The 21,153-nt window shown below is 40.8% G+C and overlaps 1 protein-coding gene across 1 annotated transcript in view; it reads left to right on the top strand.

Moving 5' to 3' along the window:
- The first annotated feature begins 2,288 nt into the window (after positions 1 to 2,288).
- The window catches only part of LOC142666407 (heparan sulfate glucosamine 3-O-sulfotransferase 3A1-like), an 84,693-nt gene continuing 65,828 nt past the window's right edge, over positions 2,289 to 21,153 (top strand). The window contains exon 1 of the mRNA XM_075846435.1: positions 2,289 to 3,249. Within this exon, the coding sequence (XP_075702550.1) occupies positions 2,723 to 3,249 (527 nt within the window). The 5' untranslated portion in view covers positions 2,289 to 2,722. The remainder of the gene's footprint in view (positions 3,250 to 21,153) is intronic.

Here is a 21,153-nt window from a genome sequence, read left to right as displayed (position 1 = left end):
AACGAACCCAACCACAAAGCTGTGGAAGGCAATGGAGAAACGGGTCCGCTGCGGATTTCCACTGCGGACTGGCCGCAGCGGAATTCCAGAGCAATTCCGCTACGTGTGGTCACGCCCTTATAGTAATTATATTCTTGTATATAGGGGCAGTATTATAGTAGTTATATTCTGGTATATAGGAGGCAGTATTATAGTAGTTATATTCTTGTATATAGGAGCAGTATTATAGTAGTTATATTCTTGTATATAGGGGCAGTATTATAGTAGTTATATTCTTGTATATAGGGGGCAGTATTATATTAGTTATATTCTTGTATATAGGGAGCAGTATTATAGTAGTTATATTCTTGTATATAGGAGGCAGTATTATAGTAGTTATATTCTTGTATATAGGGAGCAGTATTATAGTAGTTCGTCTTGTATATAGGAGCAGTATTATAGTAGTTATATTCTTGTATGTAGGAGCAGTATTATAGTAGTTATATTCTTGTATATAGGGGCAGTATTATAGTAGGTATATTCTTGTATATAGGGAGCAGTATTATAGTAGTTATATTCTTGTATATAGGAGGCAGTATTATAGTAGTTATATTCTTGTATATAGGAGCAGTATTATAGTAGTTATATACTTGTATATAGGAGCAGTATTATAGTAGTTATATTCTTGTATATAGGGGGCAGTATTATATTAGTTATATTCTTGTATATAGGGAGCAGTATTATAGTAGTTATATTCTTGTATATAGGGAGCAGTATGATGGTAGTTATATTCTTGTATATAGGGGCAGTATTATAGTAGTTAGTCTCTGTATATAGGAGCAGTATTATAGTAGTTATATTCTTGTATGTAGGAGCAGTATTATAGTAGTTATATTCTTGTATATAGGGGCAGTATTATAGTAGGTATATTCTTGTATATAGGGTCAGCATTATAGTAGTTATATTCTTGTATATAGGAGCAGTATTATAGTAGTTATATTCTTGTATATAGGGCAGTATTATAGTAGTTATATTCTTGTATATAGGAGGCAGTATTATAGTAGTTATATTCTTGTATATAGGAGCAGTATTATAGTAGTTATATTCTTGTATATAGGGTCAGTATTATAGTAGGTATATTCTTGTATATAGGGGCAGCATTATAGTAGTTATATTATTGTATATAGGGGCAGTATTATAGTAGTTATATTCTTGTATATGGGGGCAGTATTATAGTAGTTATATTCTAGTATATAGGCACAGTATTATAGTAGTTATATTCTTGTATATAGGGGGCAGTATTATAGTAGTTATATTCTTGTATATAGAGGCAGTATTATAGTTGTTATATTCTTGTATATAGGGAGCAGTATTATAGTAGTTATATTCTTGTATATAGGGGCAGTATTATAGTAGTTATGTTCTTGTATCTAGGAGCAGTATTATAGTAGTTATATTCTTGTATATAGGGGGCAGTGTTATAGTAGATATTCTTGTATATAGGGAGCAGTATTATAGTAGTTATATTCTTGTATATAGGAGCAGTATTATAGTAGTTATATTCTTGTATATAGTGGGCAGTATTATAGTAGTTATATTCTTGTATATAGGGGCAGTATTATAGTAGTTATATTCTTGTATATAGGAGGCAGTATTATAGTAGTTATATTCTTGTATATAGGAGCAGTATTATAGTAGTTATATTCTTGTATATAGGAGCAGTATTATAGTCGTTATATTCTTGCATATAGGGGCAGTATTATAGTAGTTATATTCTTGTATATAGGAGCAGTATTATAGTAGTTATATTCTTGTATATAGGGACAGTATTGTAGTAGTTATTTTCTTGTCTATAGGGGGCATGATGAATACACGTTATCTATCTATATCATATCCATCTATTTACAAAATGCACACGTATATACATATATAAATATATGTATAGATAGGTAGAATTTGTTTTACTTTGTATGTTACATAACTTGCATTATCAAAGCGACTTTATAACAAAAATCTATAACCTATTAGTAATAAATGACAAAAAATAACTCCTAATAAGGAAACCCACAGAGGTCGGTTATACGGACACATGGAGCTGCTTCCCACACCTTCACTATCATTTAAAAGGACAAAGCTTTCATAGAGGGTGTGAAAGCCACGCCACGCCTCTCCCTCCGCTGATTGGCCACTACGCATTCCATTGATGTTAGTGCCGGCTTGCTATTGGTGGCAGCGCTGCTCTCTGATGTCATTGAGAAGTTTTGTGCTGTGGTCCCCACGTGTGAGCGGCAGTGACAGATAGAGGTGTGTACAGGAGGGCACCTGGGGATTCTGCAGTGTCATCTAAGCCTCCCCAAGCAGATATTGCTGCAGCTTCTGTCCCTGTATAGTGATGATGATGATGATGATGATGATGATGATGATGATGATGATGATGATGATAATAACGCTGAGGATAAGACCAGCTGCACACAGGAGGGACATCACAGGAGCTAAATGGATGCGTTAATGGCAATTGGGTGGAAATCAAAACTCAGCTGTTGACTGCAAAGAAAAAAACAGAGGACTCTACATTTATACAGCAGAGCATGACTGCAGTGAATGGAAGCAGTATTGTACTGACCCACAGAGCTTACAATCAGACATGCGCAGAGAAGATAAGGCTTGGTGCTGCTGCAGGGTGTTCTCATTGACTGACAGCTGTGATGCTATGGCACCCTGGCTCAGGATCACCTAACATGGCATGTTTTGGACGATCATGGCATCCCCCAGTGCTTTGCCTGAGGCATTGCCTAGAAGTATATTTAGGAAGTTTGTTCTGATCCTGTGCTCCCTGCTCATGTCCCTGTATGTCTTCTACTGCCTGACTGATCGGTGCCAGAACCTGCCGGGGCCCATCATTGGGACCACTGAGGAGGAGGACGCTGGATTCATGGACCTGGACCCTCACCTGGCCATCTGGCACTCGGTAAAGCGGAAAAAACTTATTCTACAAAGGATGATGGGACAAAAAGTGAATGTGCGCCAGGGAGCGCTGTGGAGTCAGCTTTTCCCCAAAGTTGGGGTACCATACCCTATGCAGGGGGGCATTACTCTTACTCCACTGGGGGAAGGCAGCAAGAAGTTGCCACAGTCTATCATTATTGGTGTGAAGAAAGGGGGTACAAGGGCTCTACTGGAGTTCCTGAGGGTCCACCCTGACATCAGGGCTGTGGGGGCTGAACCCCACTTCTTTGATAGGAACTATGACAAGGGACTGGACTGGTACAGGTGAGTGCTGCTGCTATCATAATGTTTTCTATTGGAGATCCTGAATCTCTACTGCCCTACACTGGCCATCACTGGTAATGTTCTATGCATACAGTATATACATGTGTGTGTGTGTGTGTGTGTGTGTGTGTGTGTGTGTGTGTGTGTGTGTGTGTGTGTGTGTATATATATATATGCACACACACACACACACACACATATATACATATATATATATATATACTTTTTACTATCCAGCTCTGTATCCTTGTGCAACATGTGACATAGATCTGGTAGGGTCTTCTGGGACTTGTAGTTGTAGTCCGCCTATATCTGTGTATTGTACATACCCGATGAGCCTCCTCTGCCCGGATTTAACCCTCATTAGACCACACATGTGCAGTCATATTCATTTGATAGAGATTTGATTTTTATATGTTCCAGAGAGAATAGGGTTAATAATAATACTTGTTTAACCCCTTTTCTGGTACTGCAGCTCTGAGCATGCCAGTGTGAAGTTAACCCCTCAGCGCAGGAATGTGAATAGCCGCATTAGCCATAGATTAACCCTATATTGGTATTTTGGGGCTAGCCATGCCACTGCAGACAGGTGACGGACTGCAAAGATTAACTCTTTAGTGCCCAGCACTTGGTCTAAACTGAACTTAGTGATCCTGGCCGTATTATTACTTCTAGAGTTGTACTGAGCTGTAATACGGACACAGAGAAGTTTATGGGGACAGACTGTACCTCTGTATGCCTCCGAATTCATGTTTTCTGCTGGATTCATATACCACGTTCCATCCGATGCCGTATTACAGAGGTATAAGAAGCATTGCTTCCAGTAGACAATGTGTAAGGCTTCGTACATGAGCTCTACGCCGTCTTCCCTTTCCTATTGTTTCCCATATATCGCCCCATTACGGACTAGCATCCCAATAGTGTAAAATATCTGACCGAGGGGTGATTCTGGGGCCAGTTGACCCATGGATGGTTGGGTACTATGAGACCCTATGGCGAGGGCTGTAAGATTACATGTCCTATAGAATACCATGCGTGTTACATGGCACCTCGCAAGTTACATGACCTTTGTGTCCTTACAGAAATCTTGCTGGACCGTCACATGTCATCTATGAAATCTATATAGAGTTGAGGGGCTCAATAGTAAACCTTAAAATATGGCCCCTTCTATTCCAGGTTAACCCCACTACACCCCTAACAACCTGCACAGAAGGACTTGGGACTGGTTTTCCCCATTTCTTTACCATAATCCTTGGGTTACTTCCCCACACCGGTGTTTGTCGGACCTGAGGAGAGGTTCTCACCACCCATTAAAATGAGGGATGCAGCCAACCTGACCTGGGCTCTAACTTTCCAGGGGCCCCATAGTAGACACATTCTTTGTCTCTATGGTACCTACTCCCTAGTAACAATAGAGAACTGGGGGATATATCTTGCAGAAATAAGCCAATTTGCAATTTTCACATCTGGAAAAGCTGGGTGACCACCCTTGTGGGAGATGTAATGGTGGCCATATTGGTTGTCACCCAGCTGTCCCCAACAACAAATGGTTGAAAAGCATTGTTACCCACCTTCCCTGGAGAAGACGACTCATGGACTTATATTACTGGGAGTTTTTGATTGTATGCGGGTTCAGATAGGTGTGTGGGTTTTTTTTTTCTGTTTTACTTTTTCTTTTTTTATTATTTCTCATTTTATTTATTTATACTTATTTATTATTTTACAATCTACTATATTTATTTATTTTTTTATTTTTTTTCACTATGGGGCTAAGTTTAGCAGGAAACACAAGGGGGCAGTTTACTAAGGCTTCGTTCACATCTGCGTCGTGGCTCCGGTCATGGGTTCCGTCAGACCTTTCCGTCAGGGGAAGCCATGAACGGAAATCAAACTGAAACAAACGGAAACCATAGGTTTCCGTTTGCATCACCATTAATTTCAATGGTGACGGATCCGGTGCCAATGGTTTCCGTTTGTCACCGTTGTGTGAGGGATCTGTCGTTTTGATGGAATCAGTACTGCAGTCGACTGCGCTATTCATTCCGTCAAAACGACTGACCCCTCACACAACGGTGACAAACGGAAACCATTGGCACGGAATGCGTCAACATTGACATCAATAGTGATGCAAACAGAAACGTATGGTTTCCGTTTGGATTCCTTTCATGGGTTCCCCTGACGGAAAGCTCAGACGGAGCCCATGAACGGAGCCACGACGCAGATGTGAACGAAGCCGTAGCTGTGTAAAATTTAGACAACAAACTTAGACCAGGCAGCTTGAAGATGTGCCAAATTTATCACAGTGGCACACGCTGTATGATAGATTTGTTGCATTTTCCGACTTATTCTGGATGCAGACACAGTAGTAAATCTTTTGTATGATCTTTGTGTTCCCGGTTATCCCCTTATACAGGTAACACCCCCTTAGATCAATGATCTGTATACGCAGACATGCAGAGAAGACGCAGATCACATCTTCTCTGCATGCCCCTGAGCCCCTTCTGCACAGGGAATCCCAATAATGATGTCACTGGGTTCCCTAGAATCTGCCCAAGTGCAGAAGTAGTGCTTCTGCTTTCGGGAACACAATACTGAATATTACATTAAACTGATTATTTATGTTCCCATTCATAGTACAGGATCGGACTGTTACACTGACAGCCCGATCCCCCCTCGATAGCACTACATATGTTAATTTACGGGCTTCTGACAGAGGAACGTGCAATTAGCCCGTTAATTTACATGGGATGGCTGAGAAGAGGTTAATGATTATAACCCCTATAGAATAATTTAAAGTTGTACAGTTAACACTTTTGGTTTTATCACTTATGTTCTTGATGGGATTAAAGTAAAAAAATTCAAGAGGTGAGGTCTATAATTTTAGCGCTACACCCTCAGCCATGCAACCCGGCCCATAAACCGAAAGAGCGGGATACTTAAGTCCCTTTGGATGAGCGATCATGGCGGCTTTGTGTAAGCAGATCCGTCTTCTGCAGCTTTCATAATGTCACAACTGCTTTGTATCAGCCGTAAAAACCACAGTCCTTGTATTATTCCAAGTAACTCATCACCCGGCTGTTTAACAACCTTATTTCATTTCTCCTCTTCAAGTGTTGTCACAAAAATCAATCAGGCAGGGATTTCGTCTATCTGACAGCTTTCATCCCAAATTGCCAGAAATGTCTTGAGAGAAGATAAAGGCAAAAATCACAATTTCGAGGGGAAACTTCCTTAGTGCTGAAACCCATTTGAAATCTGTCGTTTTATAATGTAACGTATAATTATAGGCAAATGGCGTTTTCTGAAATATTGCCCTAAGTTTCCCTGGCCAAATGACATTTGGTAAAAGTGCCACCCCCCCCCCCCCCCACCCTCCTCTATCTCCAGACTTGAGGGAATTTTATTTTTCCAGCTGATTAACCGAAAACAAGAACGTCCATTACAGGGAATCTTGGAAGCTTTTTATGTTGTATTAAGCTCCAGTCATTAAAAAGAAAATTATTTTTACTACCAGTCAGCATCAAGGTGATGTGTTTTTGCCGTGTACCTACTGTTATCTGTTTCCTGTGACTTGACGTGGATGAAGGATTAATAGTAGGCCGCAGTGACTTCCATATATGTGTGTAATTTTAGTCGTGACAGTGGGTGGGGGTATTTTTTTTGTGTGCGATAGAAACATAAAATACTTAATGAGCCACGATGTTTAATGTGTCAAATTGTACTTATCACCTGCGCTTTGCGGTTAAACATTTATTTTTGTCAATGCGGCTCCTTTCATTAGTTTAGGAGTGGGTAACACTAGTGAGATCAACAATACGACTGATACACGAGTCCTGCGGCCTTTCTATAGGTCTAAGTCAATGTTTTGTTCAATTGATGCTAGGACACCATTGTCAAAACCGCAGCATTACTACGACTCACTCGCAAACTCAATGTTTCCCTGTGTGGTGGAGGTGGTAGTCGAGGTGGTGATAGTAGTTTTAATGGTGGTGGTGGTGAATTGATGGTGGTGGCGCTGATGGTGGTGACGCTGAAGGTGGTGACGCTGAAGATGGTGACGCTGATGGTGGTGGCGCTGATGGTGGTGGCGCTGATGGTGGTGGCGTTGGTGGTGGTGGTGCTGGTGTTGGTGGCGTTGGTGTGGGTGGTGGTGGCGCTGATGGTGGTGGCGTTGGTGATGTTGGTGTTGGTGACGCTGATGGTGGTGGCGCTGATGGTGGTGGCGCTGATGGTGGTGGCGCTGATGGTGGTGGCGCTGATGGTGGTGGTGCTGGTGGCGTTGGTGTGGGTGGTGGTGGCGCTGATGGTGGTGGCGTTGGTGATGGTGGCGTTGGTGTTGGTGGTGGTGACGCTGATGGTGGTGGCGCTGATGATGGTGGCGTTGGTGATGGTGGCGTTGGTGGTGGTGGCGCTGAAGGTGGTGGTGGTGATGGCGTTGGTGATGGTGGCGTTGGTGGTGGTGGCGCTGGTGGTGGTGGCGCTGATGGTGGTGGCGCTGATGGTGGTGGCGCTGATGGTGGTGGCGCTGGTGGTGGTGGTGCTGGTGGCGTTGGTGTGGGTGGTGGTGGCGCTGATGGTGGTGGCGTTGGTGATGGTGGCGTTGGTGTTGGTGGTGGTGACGCTGATGGTGGTGGCGCTGATGATGGTGGCGTTGGTGATGGTGGCGTTGGTGGTGGTGGCGCTGAAGGTGGTGGTGGTGATGGCGTTGGTGATGGTGGCGTTGGTGGTGGTGGCGCTGGTGGTGGTGGCGCTGGTGGTGGTGGCTAGAGATGCACAACTAATGCAATAATTCTGATGACTTCCCTTGTGGCAAATCAGGGAGACAATAAAGCAGACTTGCGCAAATATCCCGGGTGCCCCACGTCCTCACAACATACTCACCTCTCACCATTCTTGCAGTAACCCTCACTGCCGGTCACCACTGCCATGTCTTGTCTGAGGTCTGTATTTAGGGGGTCTGTGGTATGTATTTAGGGGTCTGGTCTGAGGTCTGTATTTAGGGTTTCTAATTTGAGGTCCGTATTTAGGGGGTCTGTATTTATTTATGGGATCTGGTCTAAGGTCTGCATTTAGGTCTGGTCTGAGGTATGTATTTATTTAGGGGGTCTTGTCTCAGGTCTGTATTTATAGGGTCTGGGTATGTTTTTATTTAGGGGATCTGGTCTGAGGGCTGTATTTGGGGTCTGGGGTCTGTATTTATTTAGGGGGTCTGGTCTGAGGTGTGAATTTATGTAGGGGTCTGGTCTGATTTCTATGGGGTCTTGGGTATGTATTAGGGGGTCTGGTATGGGGTATGTATTTAGAGGTCTGATCTGGGGGTCTGTATTTATTTAGGGGGTCTGTATTTAGGTGTATGGTGAAAGGGGGCATGTGCACTATTTGTGATTGCCATAGATTCAGGGCATGTCCTATATAAATGGGCGGGGTATACTTAAATGTTGACACTTTTCCCTTCTCAAACTTTGACAAGTATTTATCAAAGTCATGGCAAGATCTCAATTTTACGGCGACTCGCAGCTGATCAAATCTCGCCATGAGACCATAGCATAATTGAGATATTTCGGTATGCTTGAGAGGCATGAGACAAATGTCTAACAAATATTACTAGTTAATTCTGATTATAATCTATTTAACGTTCCAGTTGGGGTCCAAACAATTATATTTAAAGCGATTCACCGCTTTTGACAATCCCTACTGAAAGTGTCCCTTGACAAGAAATTAATCTGTGTCCTCCTGCTGGGACCCTAGTGATCAACTATAATTTACAGGGAAACCGGTCAATAAGTGTTTAGCTGTGCTGCAGCGCTACCACAGGAGAGATGAAGCATTACACATTGTCCATTCATATCAATGTGTTGTCTGTGTAATACAGGACAGATCCTCCAGAGAGCGAGAGAGAGACGCTCTATGTAACTGCTCTCCACTCTGACCAAGAGCTGAGGATCTTGAACAGAGGACCCCCCCCCCCCTCTATTTCCTCAGAATTCCCTAATAGGGTGTATGACTGAGTTTTCTAGACTGGACAACCCCATTTAGCCCCTAACACTTCTGTGTTGGCTGCTTTTTATCTCTGCTCCAATAGGTCAAAGGTACGATCAGTGACTCCAAATTAGATGCATTGTCTGTTGGGGGGTCTAAGGTAATCTGAAATCTACTTCCGGTCTCATCAGATGCTCAGGCTGATGTTCAGTCTCTCCCTCTTGCATTACACTGCAGCTCTGCTTATTCATATCGACTGCTGTATATAAACACAAGCTCAACAGGAAGTTAGTACATGGAGGGCTGAAGGATATGGACAAGTTCATCTATTTTACTTTTCGGTTGGTGGAAATCCCCTTTACGCAGCCAATGATAAACACATTGACCACCAGGCAATGACACCCACTCAAACACCCAATTAATAGTCTTGGCCAGAATTTGTTGATCTGTTTTGCTTTCTCCTGTGCAGAGTCTTTATCAGACAGTTGGGTTATTGTCTAAACATTAGGGAGACTTGCCAGTAATGCATTTTCGGACATTCTCGTCTGGAAAGCGGCCACTGATTAATATGAGCAAAGAAAGCCGTGTGTTATAGTGACGAGAATTTAGAGATTACAGTACGTCAAATGTTTGGAAAAAGACGTGGCCGAGGGGACAGATATAATAGTAGACTACGGCATTGATTCTGTCAAAACGACGGAACCCTCGCACAACTGAGACAAACTGAAACCATTGGCACTGGATCCGTCACTATTGAAATCAATGGTGATGCAAACGGAAATCTATGCTTTCGTTTTTCAGACAGGGCTCTATTCTGACGGGAAGCTTCGACGGAGGGTCAGAATGGAACCCTGGCTCAGATGTGAACGAAGCCTTACTGCTAGAAGCGCAGTAGAGGGATTAGAGCAAAGACGTTTGGGTTCAGTGTGTTATTATTTTGTCACCCAAAGTGTCCATGTCATTATCCTGTACCCCAAGTGTCAGTGTGTCATTATCCTGACCCCCAAGTGTCAGTGTCCCATCATCCTGTACCCCAAGTGTCAGTGTCTCATCATCCTGTACCCCAAGTGTCAGTGTCTCATCATCCTGTACCCCAAGTGTCAGTGTCTCGTCATCCTGTACCCCAAGTGTCAGTGTCTCGTCATCCTGTACCCCAAGTGTCAGTGTCTCGTCATCCTGTACCCCAAGTGTCAGTGTCTCGTCATCCTGTACCCCAAGTGTCAGTATTATTGATGTTGATTGACATAAAAAATTGGTCTGTTATTAACCCGGGACTTTGAATGTTTGTTTCTAGAACCCCCAATTTCCAAACCATGTATAAGAATAATCTTTTGTAACTCAAGAGCTTCATATGGGACCTCCTGGTCGACACATTTGGGAGATGGCCATCAGCAACCCATATAAAAGGGGCTATTTATTGGTGGAACAGACAGACTGCATTGAAACTTGGAATGATCCAGTAACTGCTCCTACATGGGTTTTGTTTTGCCTTCCATCGCACAGACATCTAGTCCGTATAATAAGTTTCATCTTGATGAATTTTTGTTTTCAACATTAAAACCTATGTAACAGTAGAACATCATCCGTTCTCCTCTGAGAACTGAAGGTTCTTTGAGGATATCTTTCCATACGTGTCTGTGGAACCATAGCTCAGAAACATTTTCTCTTGGCCTTCGTCTTCAAGATGTCTACACGAATACAAAATATCCCACCAAGTGTGACATGGACACTAGTGAAAGGTCAGGGGGCTGTTGTATGCTCACAAGCCTCATCTACATTCCTTGTAGCAGCTGTGTCCGGCTGTGCGTCTGACTCCCACCAGCCTTTCCCACCCTCAATGTGGCTGAAGCCTGCTTTACTTCACAGAGGGTATGAGAAGAAATATGAGAGCTGGTGGAGATGCCAGATTTTGTCACTTCTGCATGCTCAGATGTTCCACAAAAATCCACCATGGAACCAAAGCTCCATCAACGTCATGGCAGCTTTGCCGATTCCGACCAGCCTATTGGTGCCCTATGTTCTATGAAATAGTTAGCACCTTCTGTCTATTGTAGCACGACAGAAATAAAATATCTAGCTGGTATCGGGTTCTCCAGAAACGTGTGTTTCAGTCTTGGCTGACCGAGACCACATTTTAATCCCTTTTTGATTGTTTGCAGGTGGATTAGCAGAGATCAGCCAGTCAGTCACCTGTGTGCAATCATTATTGTGCTTACAATTGACATGGATATAGGATTTAAATATGAAACTGATAACTCCTAACCTTCCAAATGGGAACATCTGGAACAAAAGGGTGAGGTACATTGAATATCTTCCAAAACATCGTCTACAACCCATAAAAAAGAAAAAACATCACAAGATGTTCTACGTCTTTTAACATAGTTTCTCCTATGTTTGTTCCTAATGACGCGGTGGGTTCTTAGTGAGGTGGCGGCACAATAGTTAACCATGCTGGGCTAATGATCTAAGTCCAAAACAATCACCATCTTCATTGACCAGATATAGAATTGCTATCCACCAATGACTATGAGCCTAGTTGTGTGATTGGGTTATAAGGCTAGAGCTATATATCTTCGAGTTACTCATTGGGATGTGATGAAGCCATCGACATGGTCCATAGAGTTAACATCTGGAAAAACAGCCACGGCTGCAAAACAGTCGATGGGTTGTCTTTTGGTCTACTGACAAAATACAGTAGCAACGTTTCCCTTGGGTCTTTAGGTGACTTGGGTAGAGACTGATATGAATAAATATCCAATATATTCTCTCAGAATTCCATAATTCCATAATTCAAAAATTTTAATTGACAAAAAATGCCATCGTATTGACCAAAAATGTTGCGCTCACCATCCAATATCTTGGTTTATTGTGGTAATTTTTAGACCTCAAGACCCTGTGACTGGATCTCATTGAACAGATTATTCTTGAGTTATTATTCTCTAGATTTAGGTTGGCCAACAAATCCATTAGTGTAAGATATCTGCCCGCCATTGGCCTCTCCACAGTTCCAGGTCTGATTTTCTTAGCTGACGTGTTTCATTTTCGCTTCCTTGGTTAGGAAATGAATTGAAGCATCTGACTGGATGTTGTAGGCAGTGCTACAGAGTTATTGACTTAATAAAGTGGCTGTCCTTCCATCAGTGTGTACAATGTCTTCTCTGCTTGGCTGGTTGGTATCGGCCGCCTTTGAGAACATTCTCTATTGTCTACGCCATGTTAATGAAGTCGGGCAGAGAACTATACATCTTAGCTGAAGACAGAAGTGTTGTGATCTGTGTAAATATAACAGGGCCTGAAAAAAACAAATGTGTCTGTTGCATCAAGATTGAAGCAGTGGATGACATCTGGACACAACCCAAGTGGAGTGCAGATGGTCCATGTACCACCAGTAAGTAGAGCGAAGAAATATTAACTACAGCTCGAAATAAAATGAACATAACAAAGAGGTCAATCTCCCAGAGGAAATAGGAATTGGAGACTGTTTCGTCTGTCAGTCACACTGCATCCTTCAGATAAGAGACTCGTTGAGAATTCATGATTTCGAGGGAGCCCGGAGGATCTTCAGCCAGGTGCGCAGCACTTAGCCGATAACGGCTGCAGTAACCACTGGTTGTTTCTAAGAAAATATTCTATATTACTAGTCTTTAATAATCTAATTTAGTTGTGTTATATTAGGCTATAATATATATATATATATATCTCAATCACTCATACAGTTATGTCTCTGCAGTTTACAATCTCACCTCCCCACCCTAAGCACACATATGTAAGTGGTCCTCTGGTTATATAGAGTTGTCACCAAGGTTTGGTAAAGGATCTGCACATCATAATCATTTATGTGCCACAAATGCAAAAGCAGTGAACACCAATCTTCACTTGTACATGATGTCCATTGCACATGCAATCTCTCTACAAGAATATAACTACTATAATACTGCCCCCTATATACAAGAATATAACTACTATAATACTGCCCCTATATACAAGAATATAACTACTATAATACTGCTCCTATATACAAGAATATAACTACTATAATACTGCTCCTATATACAAGAATATAACTACTATAATACTGCCCCCTATATACAAGAATATAACTACTATAATACTGCTCCTATATACAAGAATATAACTTCTATAATACGCCCCCCATATACAAGAATATAACTACTATAATACTGCTCCTATATACAAGAATATAACTACTATAATACTGCCTCCTATATACAAGAATATAACTACTATAATACTGCCCCCTATATACAAGAATATAACTACTATAATACTGCTCCTATATACAAGAATATAACTACTATAATACTGCCCCCTATATACAAGAATATAACTACTATAATACTGCCCCCTATGTACAAGAATATAACTACTATAATACTGCCCCCTATGTATAAGAATATAACTACTATAATACTGCCTCCTATATACAAGAATATAACTACTATAATACTGCCTCCTATATACAAGAATATATGTACTATAATACTGCTCCTATATACAAGAATATAATTACTATAATACTGCTCCTATATACAAGAATATAACTACTATAATACTGTCCCCTATGTACAAGAATATAACTACTATAATACTGCCTCTTATATACAAGAATATAACTACTATAATACTGACCCTATATACAAGAATATAACTACTATAATACTGCCCCTATATACAAGAATATAACTACTATAATACTGCTCCTATATACAAGAATATAACTTCTATAATACGCCCCCCATATACAAGAATATAACTACTATAATACTGCTCCTATATACAAGAATATAACTACTATAATACTGCCTCCTATATACAAGAATATATGTACTGTAATACTGATCCTATATACAAGAATATATCTACTATAATACTGCTCCTATATACAAGAATATAATTACTATAATACTGCTCCTATATACAAGAATATAACTACTATAATACTGTCCCCTATGTACAAGAATATAACTACTATAAAACTGCCCCTATATACAGGAATATAACGACTATAATACTGCCCCCTATATACAGGAATATAACTACTATAATACTGCCCCCTATATACAAGAATATATCTACTATAATACTGCTATATACAAGAATATAACTACTATAATACTGCTCCTATATACAAGAATATAACTACTATAATACTGCCCCTATATACAAGAATATAACTACTATAATACTGTCCCCTATATGCAAGAATATAACTACTATAATACTGCCCCCTATATACAAGAATATAACTACTATAATACTGCCCCTATATACAAGAATATAACTACTATAATACTGCTCTCCTATATACAAGAATATAACTACTATAATACTGCCCCCTATGTACAAGAATATAACTACTATAATACTGCTCCCCTATATACAAGAATATAACTACTATAATACTGCCCCTATATACAAGAATATAACTACTATAATACTGCCCCTATATACAAGAATATAACTACTATAATACTGCCCCTATATACAAGAATATAACTACTATAATACTTCCCCTATATACAAGAATATAACTACTATAATACTGCTCCCTATATACAAGAATATAACTACTATAATACTTCCCCTATATACAAGAATATAACTACTATAATACTGCTCCCTATATACAAGAATATAACTACTATAATACTGCTCCTATATACAAGAACATAACTACTATAATACTGCCCCCTATGTACAAGAATATAACTACTATAATACTATCCCCTATGTACAAGAATATAACTACTATAATACTGCTCCCTAAATACAAGAATATAACTACTATAATACTGCTCCTATATACAAGAATATAACTACTATAATACTGCCCCCTATGTACAAGAATATAACTACTATAATACTGCTCCTATATACAAGAATATAACTACTATAATACTGCCCCCTATGTACAAGAATATAACTACTATAATACTACCCCCTATGTACAAGAATATAACTACTATAATTCTGCTCCTATATACAAGAATATAACTGCTATAATACTGCCCCTATATACAAGAATATAACTACTATAATACTGCCCCCTATATACAAGAATATAACTACTATAATACTGCCTCCTATATACAAGAATATATCTACTATAATACTGATCCTATATACAAGAATATATCTACTATAATACTGCTCCTATGTACAAGAATATAACTACTATAATACTGCCTCTTATGTACAAGAATATAACTACTATAATACTGCCCCTATATACAAGAATATAACTACTATAATACTGCCCCTATGTACAAGAATATAACTACTATAATACTGTCCCCTATATGCAAGAATATAACTACTATAATACTGCCCCCTATATACAAGAATATAACTACTATAATACTGCCCCTATATACAAGAATATAACTACTATAATACTGCCCCTATATACAAGAATATAACTTCTATAATACTTCCCCTATATACAAGAATATAACTACTATAATACTGCTCCCTATATACAAGAATAGAACTACTATAATACTGCTCCTATATACAAGAATATAACTACTATAATACTGCCCCCTATGTACAAGAATATAACTACTATAATACTATCCCCTATGTACAAGAATATAACTACTATAATACTGCTCCCTATATACAAGAATATAACTACTATAATACTGCTCCTATATACAAGAATATAACTACTATAATACTGCTCCTATGTACAAGAATATAACTACTATAATACTGATCCTATATACAAGAATATATCTACTATAATACTGCTCCTATATACAAGAATATAATTACTATAATACTGCTCCTATATACAAGAATATAACTACTATAATACTGTCCCCTATGTACAAAAATATAACTACTATAATACTGCCTCTTATATACAAGAATATAACTACTATAATACTGCTCCTATATACAAGAACATAACTACTATAACACTGCCCCTATATACAAGAATATAACTACTGTAATACTGCCCCTATATACAAGAATATAATTACTATAATACTGCCCCTATACACAAGAATATAACTACTATAATACTGCTCCTATATACAAGAATATAACTACTATAATACTGTCCCCTATGTACAAAAATATAACTACTATAATACTGCCTCTTATATACAAGAATATAACTACTATAATACTGCTCCTATATACAAGAACATAACTACTATAACACTGCCCCTATATACAAGAATATAACTACTGTAATACTGCTCCTATATACAAGAATATAACTACTATAATACTGCTCCTATATACAAGAATATAACTACTATAATACTGCCCCCTATATACAAGAATATAACTACTATAATATTGCCCCCCTATGTACAGGAATATAACTACTATAATACTGCCCCCTATATACAAGAATATAACTACTATAATACTGCTCCTATATACAAGAATATAACTACTATAATACTGCTCCCTATATACAAGAATATAACTACTATAATACTGCCCCCCTATGTACAGGAATATAACTACTATAATACTGCTCCTATCTACAAGAATATAACTACTATAATACTGCTCCTATATACAAGAATATAACCACTATTATATTGCCCCCTATGTACAGGAATATAACCAAATACTGCCCCCTGTGGATGGGTGGGATAATTTCCATATTTGACTGGCATTGCTGTATTACCCCTTTCTACGGGTTATACTATAAGTTAGCGGTACAATTATACGTCTCTTTTCTAGATGGCTTTGGACAAAGACCTAATATGACAATTTATTATAATCATGACTCCACATCATTTTGCTCACTGGAAACCAACTATATCAGGCATCTCCTGAGTTTTTCATGGAGCTCTTCCAAAGTTTATTATAAAGTTATTTTTAAAGAGGAAAGTTGCAGATAGTCGTTAAGTAAACCTCGATGACGACGTTGATCAATGACCTGTATCAACGTTCTGCCGTCAGTGCGATAATCTGGGGGTGGGAAGGCAAAGACCTTATCACCAACCAGCCACATGGAACATTGAAAAATATACATATATTCTATCTCCATTGGCATCCACAAGATTTCTCGATATTAATGCTTCCACCCCCAGGTTTCCTGAATCATTAAATAGTATTTTTACAGCCTCTACAGGAAATCTTTTATCTGCGGTGCCAACTCTGGGAACATTAAATGAGCGTTACGCACAAGAGTTTTTGTAGAGGGCGAAGGGCGATACCCGACGTGCAGCTAATTATGGTTTTCTTCAGGTTATGATATGATGTTATATTAACTCCTGCATCCACAATTCGGCCATTTATCCTGTGGGTAAAGTGTTCGAGGCGATGGACGTTCGTTCCTTTAATGTAAAATCTGTAAAAAATGTCCTGCCGTGCTCAAATATCCAGAATTACAATTCTTATGCAAATAAACCGCGATCATTGTACAATGAGAGATTATAAAACTTTCTAATATAGTCCATTCCGTACCGTTTCAAGATCTCCGCTTGCTGTAGGCGAATGCATCCATTGTTTACATAGCAGCTGAAAACCCCTTCCTGACCCAGTCCGACTTTTACATAGCTGCGGTTTGTTGCAATGTATCAGATTAGCATTGCAGAACTGGGGTTTTACGTTTGGATCTGACCAAGGGAAACATCTGCGTGGAGTTTGTATGTTCTCCGCATGTTCTTATGGGCTTCCTCTGGGTTCTGCAGTTTTCTTCTCCACTCCCCAAAAAAATACTGATAGATTAATTAGCCGTGGTGTTAATGTGTGTGTCTGTGATTGGCCGCATTCAGATGGCTGTAATGCGGCCGCATATTGGCGTCTGTGTTACGACCGGAGGACCTGGACTCCATACGGTAAAAGTAAACCATAGTGATCGGCATATTGAACCGTTGGTCTTGCAATCATAATACAGACACTAAAATGTGACCATAGTACAGCCATCTGAATGAGGCCTTAGGGAGTGCAATCAGCGGCGTAAATACCGCGGTAGCAGCCATAGCGGCTGCTACGGGGCCCGCGGCTTTGAGGGTGCCCGTGCCGCCAGCCGAACGCCCCGCCCATATGCCCGATGGCTGCTGCAGCGGTAGCTCCGCTACTATGGGGCACACACAGGGACCTCTCATGCCTCTAGGCGTCGCTAGCACCGGAGGGGGCCCCGGTGCTAGCGGCAGCCATATACATGCATTAGCGCAGAATGTTAGGGCATGTGCCCAACCATTCAGCACCTTGCAATGATGCTGATTGATGGGGATAAATGACTTGCCTCGCCAATCAGCGCCTTTCAACGATGATAGCGGCGCGCTGACGTCATTGCGCCGCTTCCGTGCTTGAAAGGCGCTGATTGACGGGGCAAGTCATTCTGCCCCGCCAATCAGCGCCATTGAACGACGCGTCTTCCGCTCCAGCAAACCGGCTCAGAAGAGAGCAGGTCTGCATTGCCATCGCACTGTGCGGGAACGGGATCATGTGAGTATGTAAAGTTTTTTTGTTTTTTTTCTAATAAAACTGGCATTATCTATAGTGGGGGCTCTATCTATAGGGGGAGGGTCGTCTATATGTGTGCCACTATATACAGGGGAGGGTCTATATGTGGGGATGTGGGGCACTATCTACAGGTGTGGTCTATATGTGGGGATGTGGGGGACTATCTACAGGGGGGTCTATGTGGGGATGTTGGCCACTATATAAAGGGGAGATCTATATGTAGGGATGTGGGCCACTATATACAGGAGGGTCTATATGTGGGCCACTATATACAGGAGGGCCTATATGTGGGCCACTATATACAGGGGTGGTCTATATGTGGGCCACTATACAAGGGGGTCTATATGTGGGGATGGCGCCACTATCTACTGGGGGGGTGGTCTATATTTGGGCCACTATCTACAGGAGGGTCTGTGAGGATGTGGGCCACTATATACAGCGGGAGCTATATGTGAGACACTATACAGGGGTGGGCTATATGTAGAGCACTATCTGTAGGGGTAGATTTTTTTTAGGGCACTTTCTATAGTGGTGGGCTATATGTGGGATACTATATACAGGGGTGGGTTACTTGTGGGGCACTAGCTACAGGGTGGCTATATGTAGGGCACTGTCTACAGGGGTGGGCTATATTTGGGACACTATATAGAGGGGGAGCTATATGTGAGACACTATCTACAAAGGTGGGCTATACATGGAGCACTATCTATAGGGGAAGCTATATGTAGGGCAGCACGGTGGCTCAGTAGTTAGCACTATTGCCTTGCAGCTCTGGAGTCCATATGTGGGCACTATCTACAGGGGGCTGTATGTAGGGCACCATCTACAGAGGCTCTATGGGGGTCACTATCTACAAGGGGCTATGGGGGCACTATCTACAGGGGGCACTGTGTGTGTGTGTGTGTGTGTGTGTGTGTGTGTGTGTGTGTGTGTGTGTGTGTGTGTGTGTGTGTGTGTGAGACAGTGTATGGTACTATTATAATCAGGGACACTGTATATGGCGCTATTCTAGTTAGAGGTGCAGTGTATGGTGCTTTATTATATTTAGAGGTGTTGAGAATTTTTTCTTCATTTATAGGTGCAGAAATGTTTTAAAAGTGGGAAGTGAAGACATCTGAGCGGAAAACTGCAGAAATGGGTCATGGCCGGTAGAAATCACTCATAGAGGTCTGGACCGGAGGGAGAAGAAAAGAACTAGAATCTGAGACGTCACCGGTGAGTCATTTAATGTAAATGTTTATTCTGCCTCTAATCAGTAATGTAGTCACTGTATGATCTGCAGTGAGATGATGGGTGGTATGATTTTTTTTTTTGTGAAACCGCATCTCCCAGCATATCCTCAGTATTGTTCGGGCCATGCTGTGAGCTGTAGTTTTACACTGTACAAACCTATACGGCAGGGGTTGCACTAAATTGAGCTGTATTTGTTCTGGTGCTGTATATATGTACTGATCTTGGTTCTGATGCTGTGTGTATGTACTGAGCTTAGTTCTGGTGCTGTATATATGCATGAGATTTGTTTTGGTGCTGTATATATGTAATGAGTTTGGTTCTGGGGATGTATATATGTACTGAGCTTGGTTCTGGTGCTGAATAGATGTCAGAGCGTGGTTCTAGTGCTGTATTTATGTACTGAGCTTGGTTGTGGTACTGTATATTTGTGAGAGCTTGGTCCTCGATCTGTAGTTATATAGCATATATATTATTAATAACAAAATTGCAGGGCAGATGGAATTGTTCTCAATTCATTGTATATTTAATGGGAATCTGTCAGGTAGTTTTAACCCCTTGAACCGCCACCATGCGGTAATTCATGACCTGCCAATATTTCCAAACATTCCCTTCCATAGTTTTTTCAGATGCAGCAAAATCTTTAAAATCCACTTTTAAACCGGCGGACACTATATGCTAATTACTTATTAGAGGGTCATGGGGCGGTGCCACTATCCTGAAGAGTCACACAGTCCGCCCTCCAAACCCACCTTTCCATGTTTGAGTGATATCTCCCTGACTGATACAACTTTCTTGGATGCACCATTGCCTTGTGGTACTATACACAAGGGGGGGGGCTGTGTGGCACTATACATAAGGAGTAACTGTGTGGCACTATACACAAGGGGGGGCTGTGTGGCACTATACATAAGGAGTAACTGTGTGGCACTATACACAAGGGGGAGGGCTGTGGCTCTATCTACAGGGGACTGAGTTGCGCAATCTACAGGGGTCTGTGTGTGGCACTATCTACTAAGGGGGGCTGTGCTGCACTATCTACAGTGGGGGCTTCATGGCGATATCTACAAGGGGCTGTATGGCACTATCTACAAGGGGGAGGTGGGGGCACTATCTACAAATGAGCTGTGACACTCACTGTCTATAGGCGGGGCTATATAGCACTGTCTACAGGGGGGGCTGTATGGCACATTCTACAGGGGGCATTATTTATAAGGGGGGCTGCTTGTG

This window comes from Rhinoderma darwinii, chromosome 13, assembly GCF_050947455.1.
Source record: "Rhinoderma darwinii isolate aRhiDar2 chromosome 13, aRhiDar2.hap1, whole genome shotgun sequence".
NCBI classification, from domain to species: Eukaryota; Metazoa; Chordata; class Amphibia; order Anura; family Rhinodermatidae; genus Rhinoderma; species Rhinoderma darwinii.
This window is presented reverse-complemented; position numbering and strand designations above follow the sequence as displayed.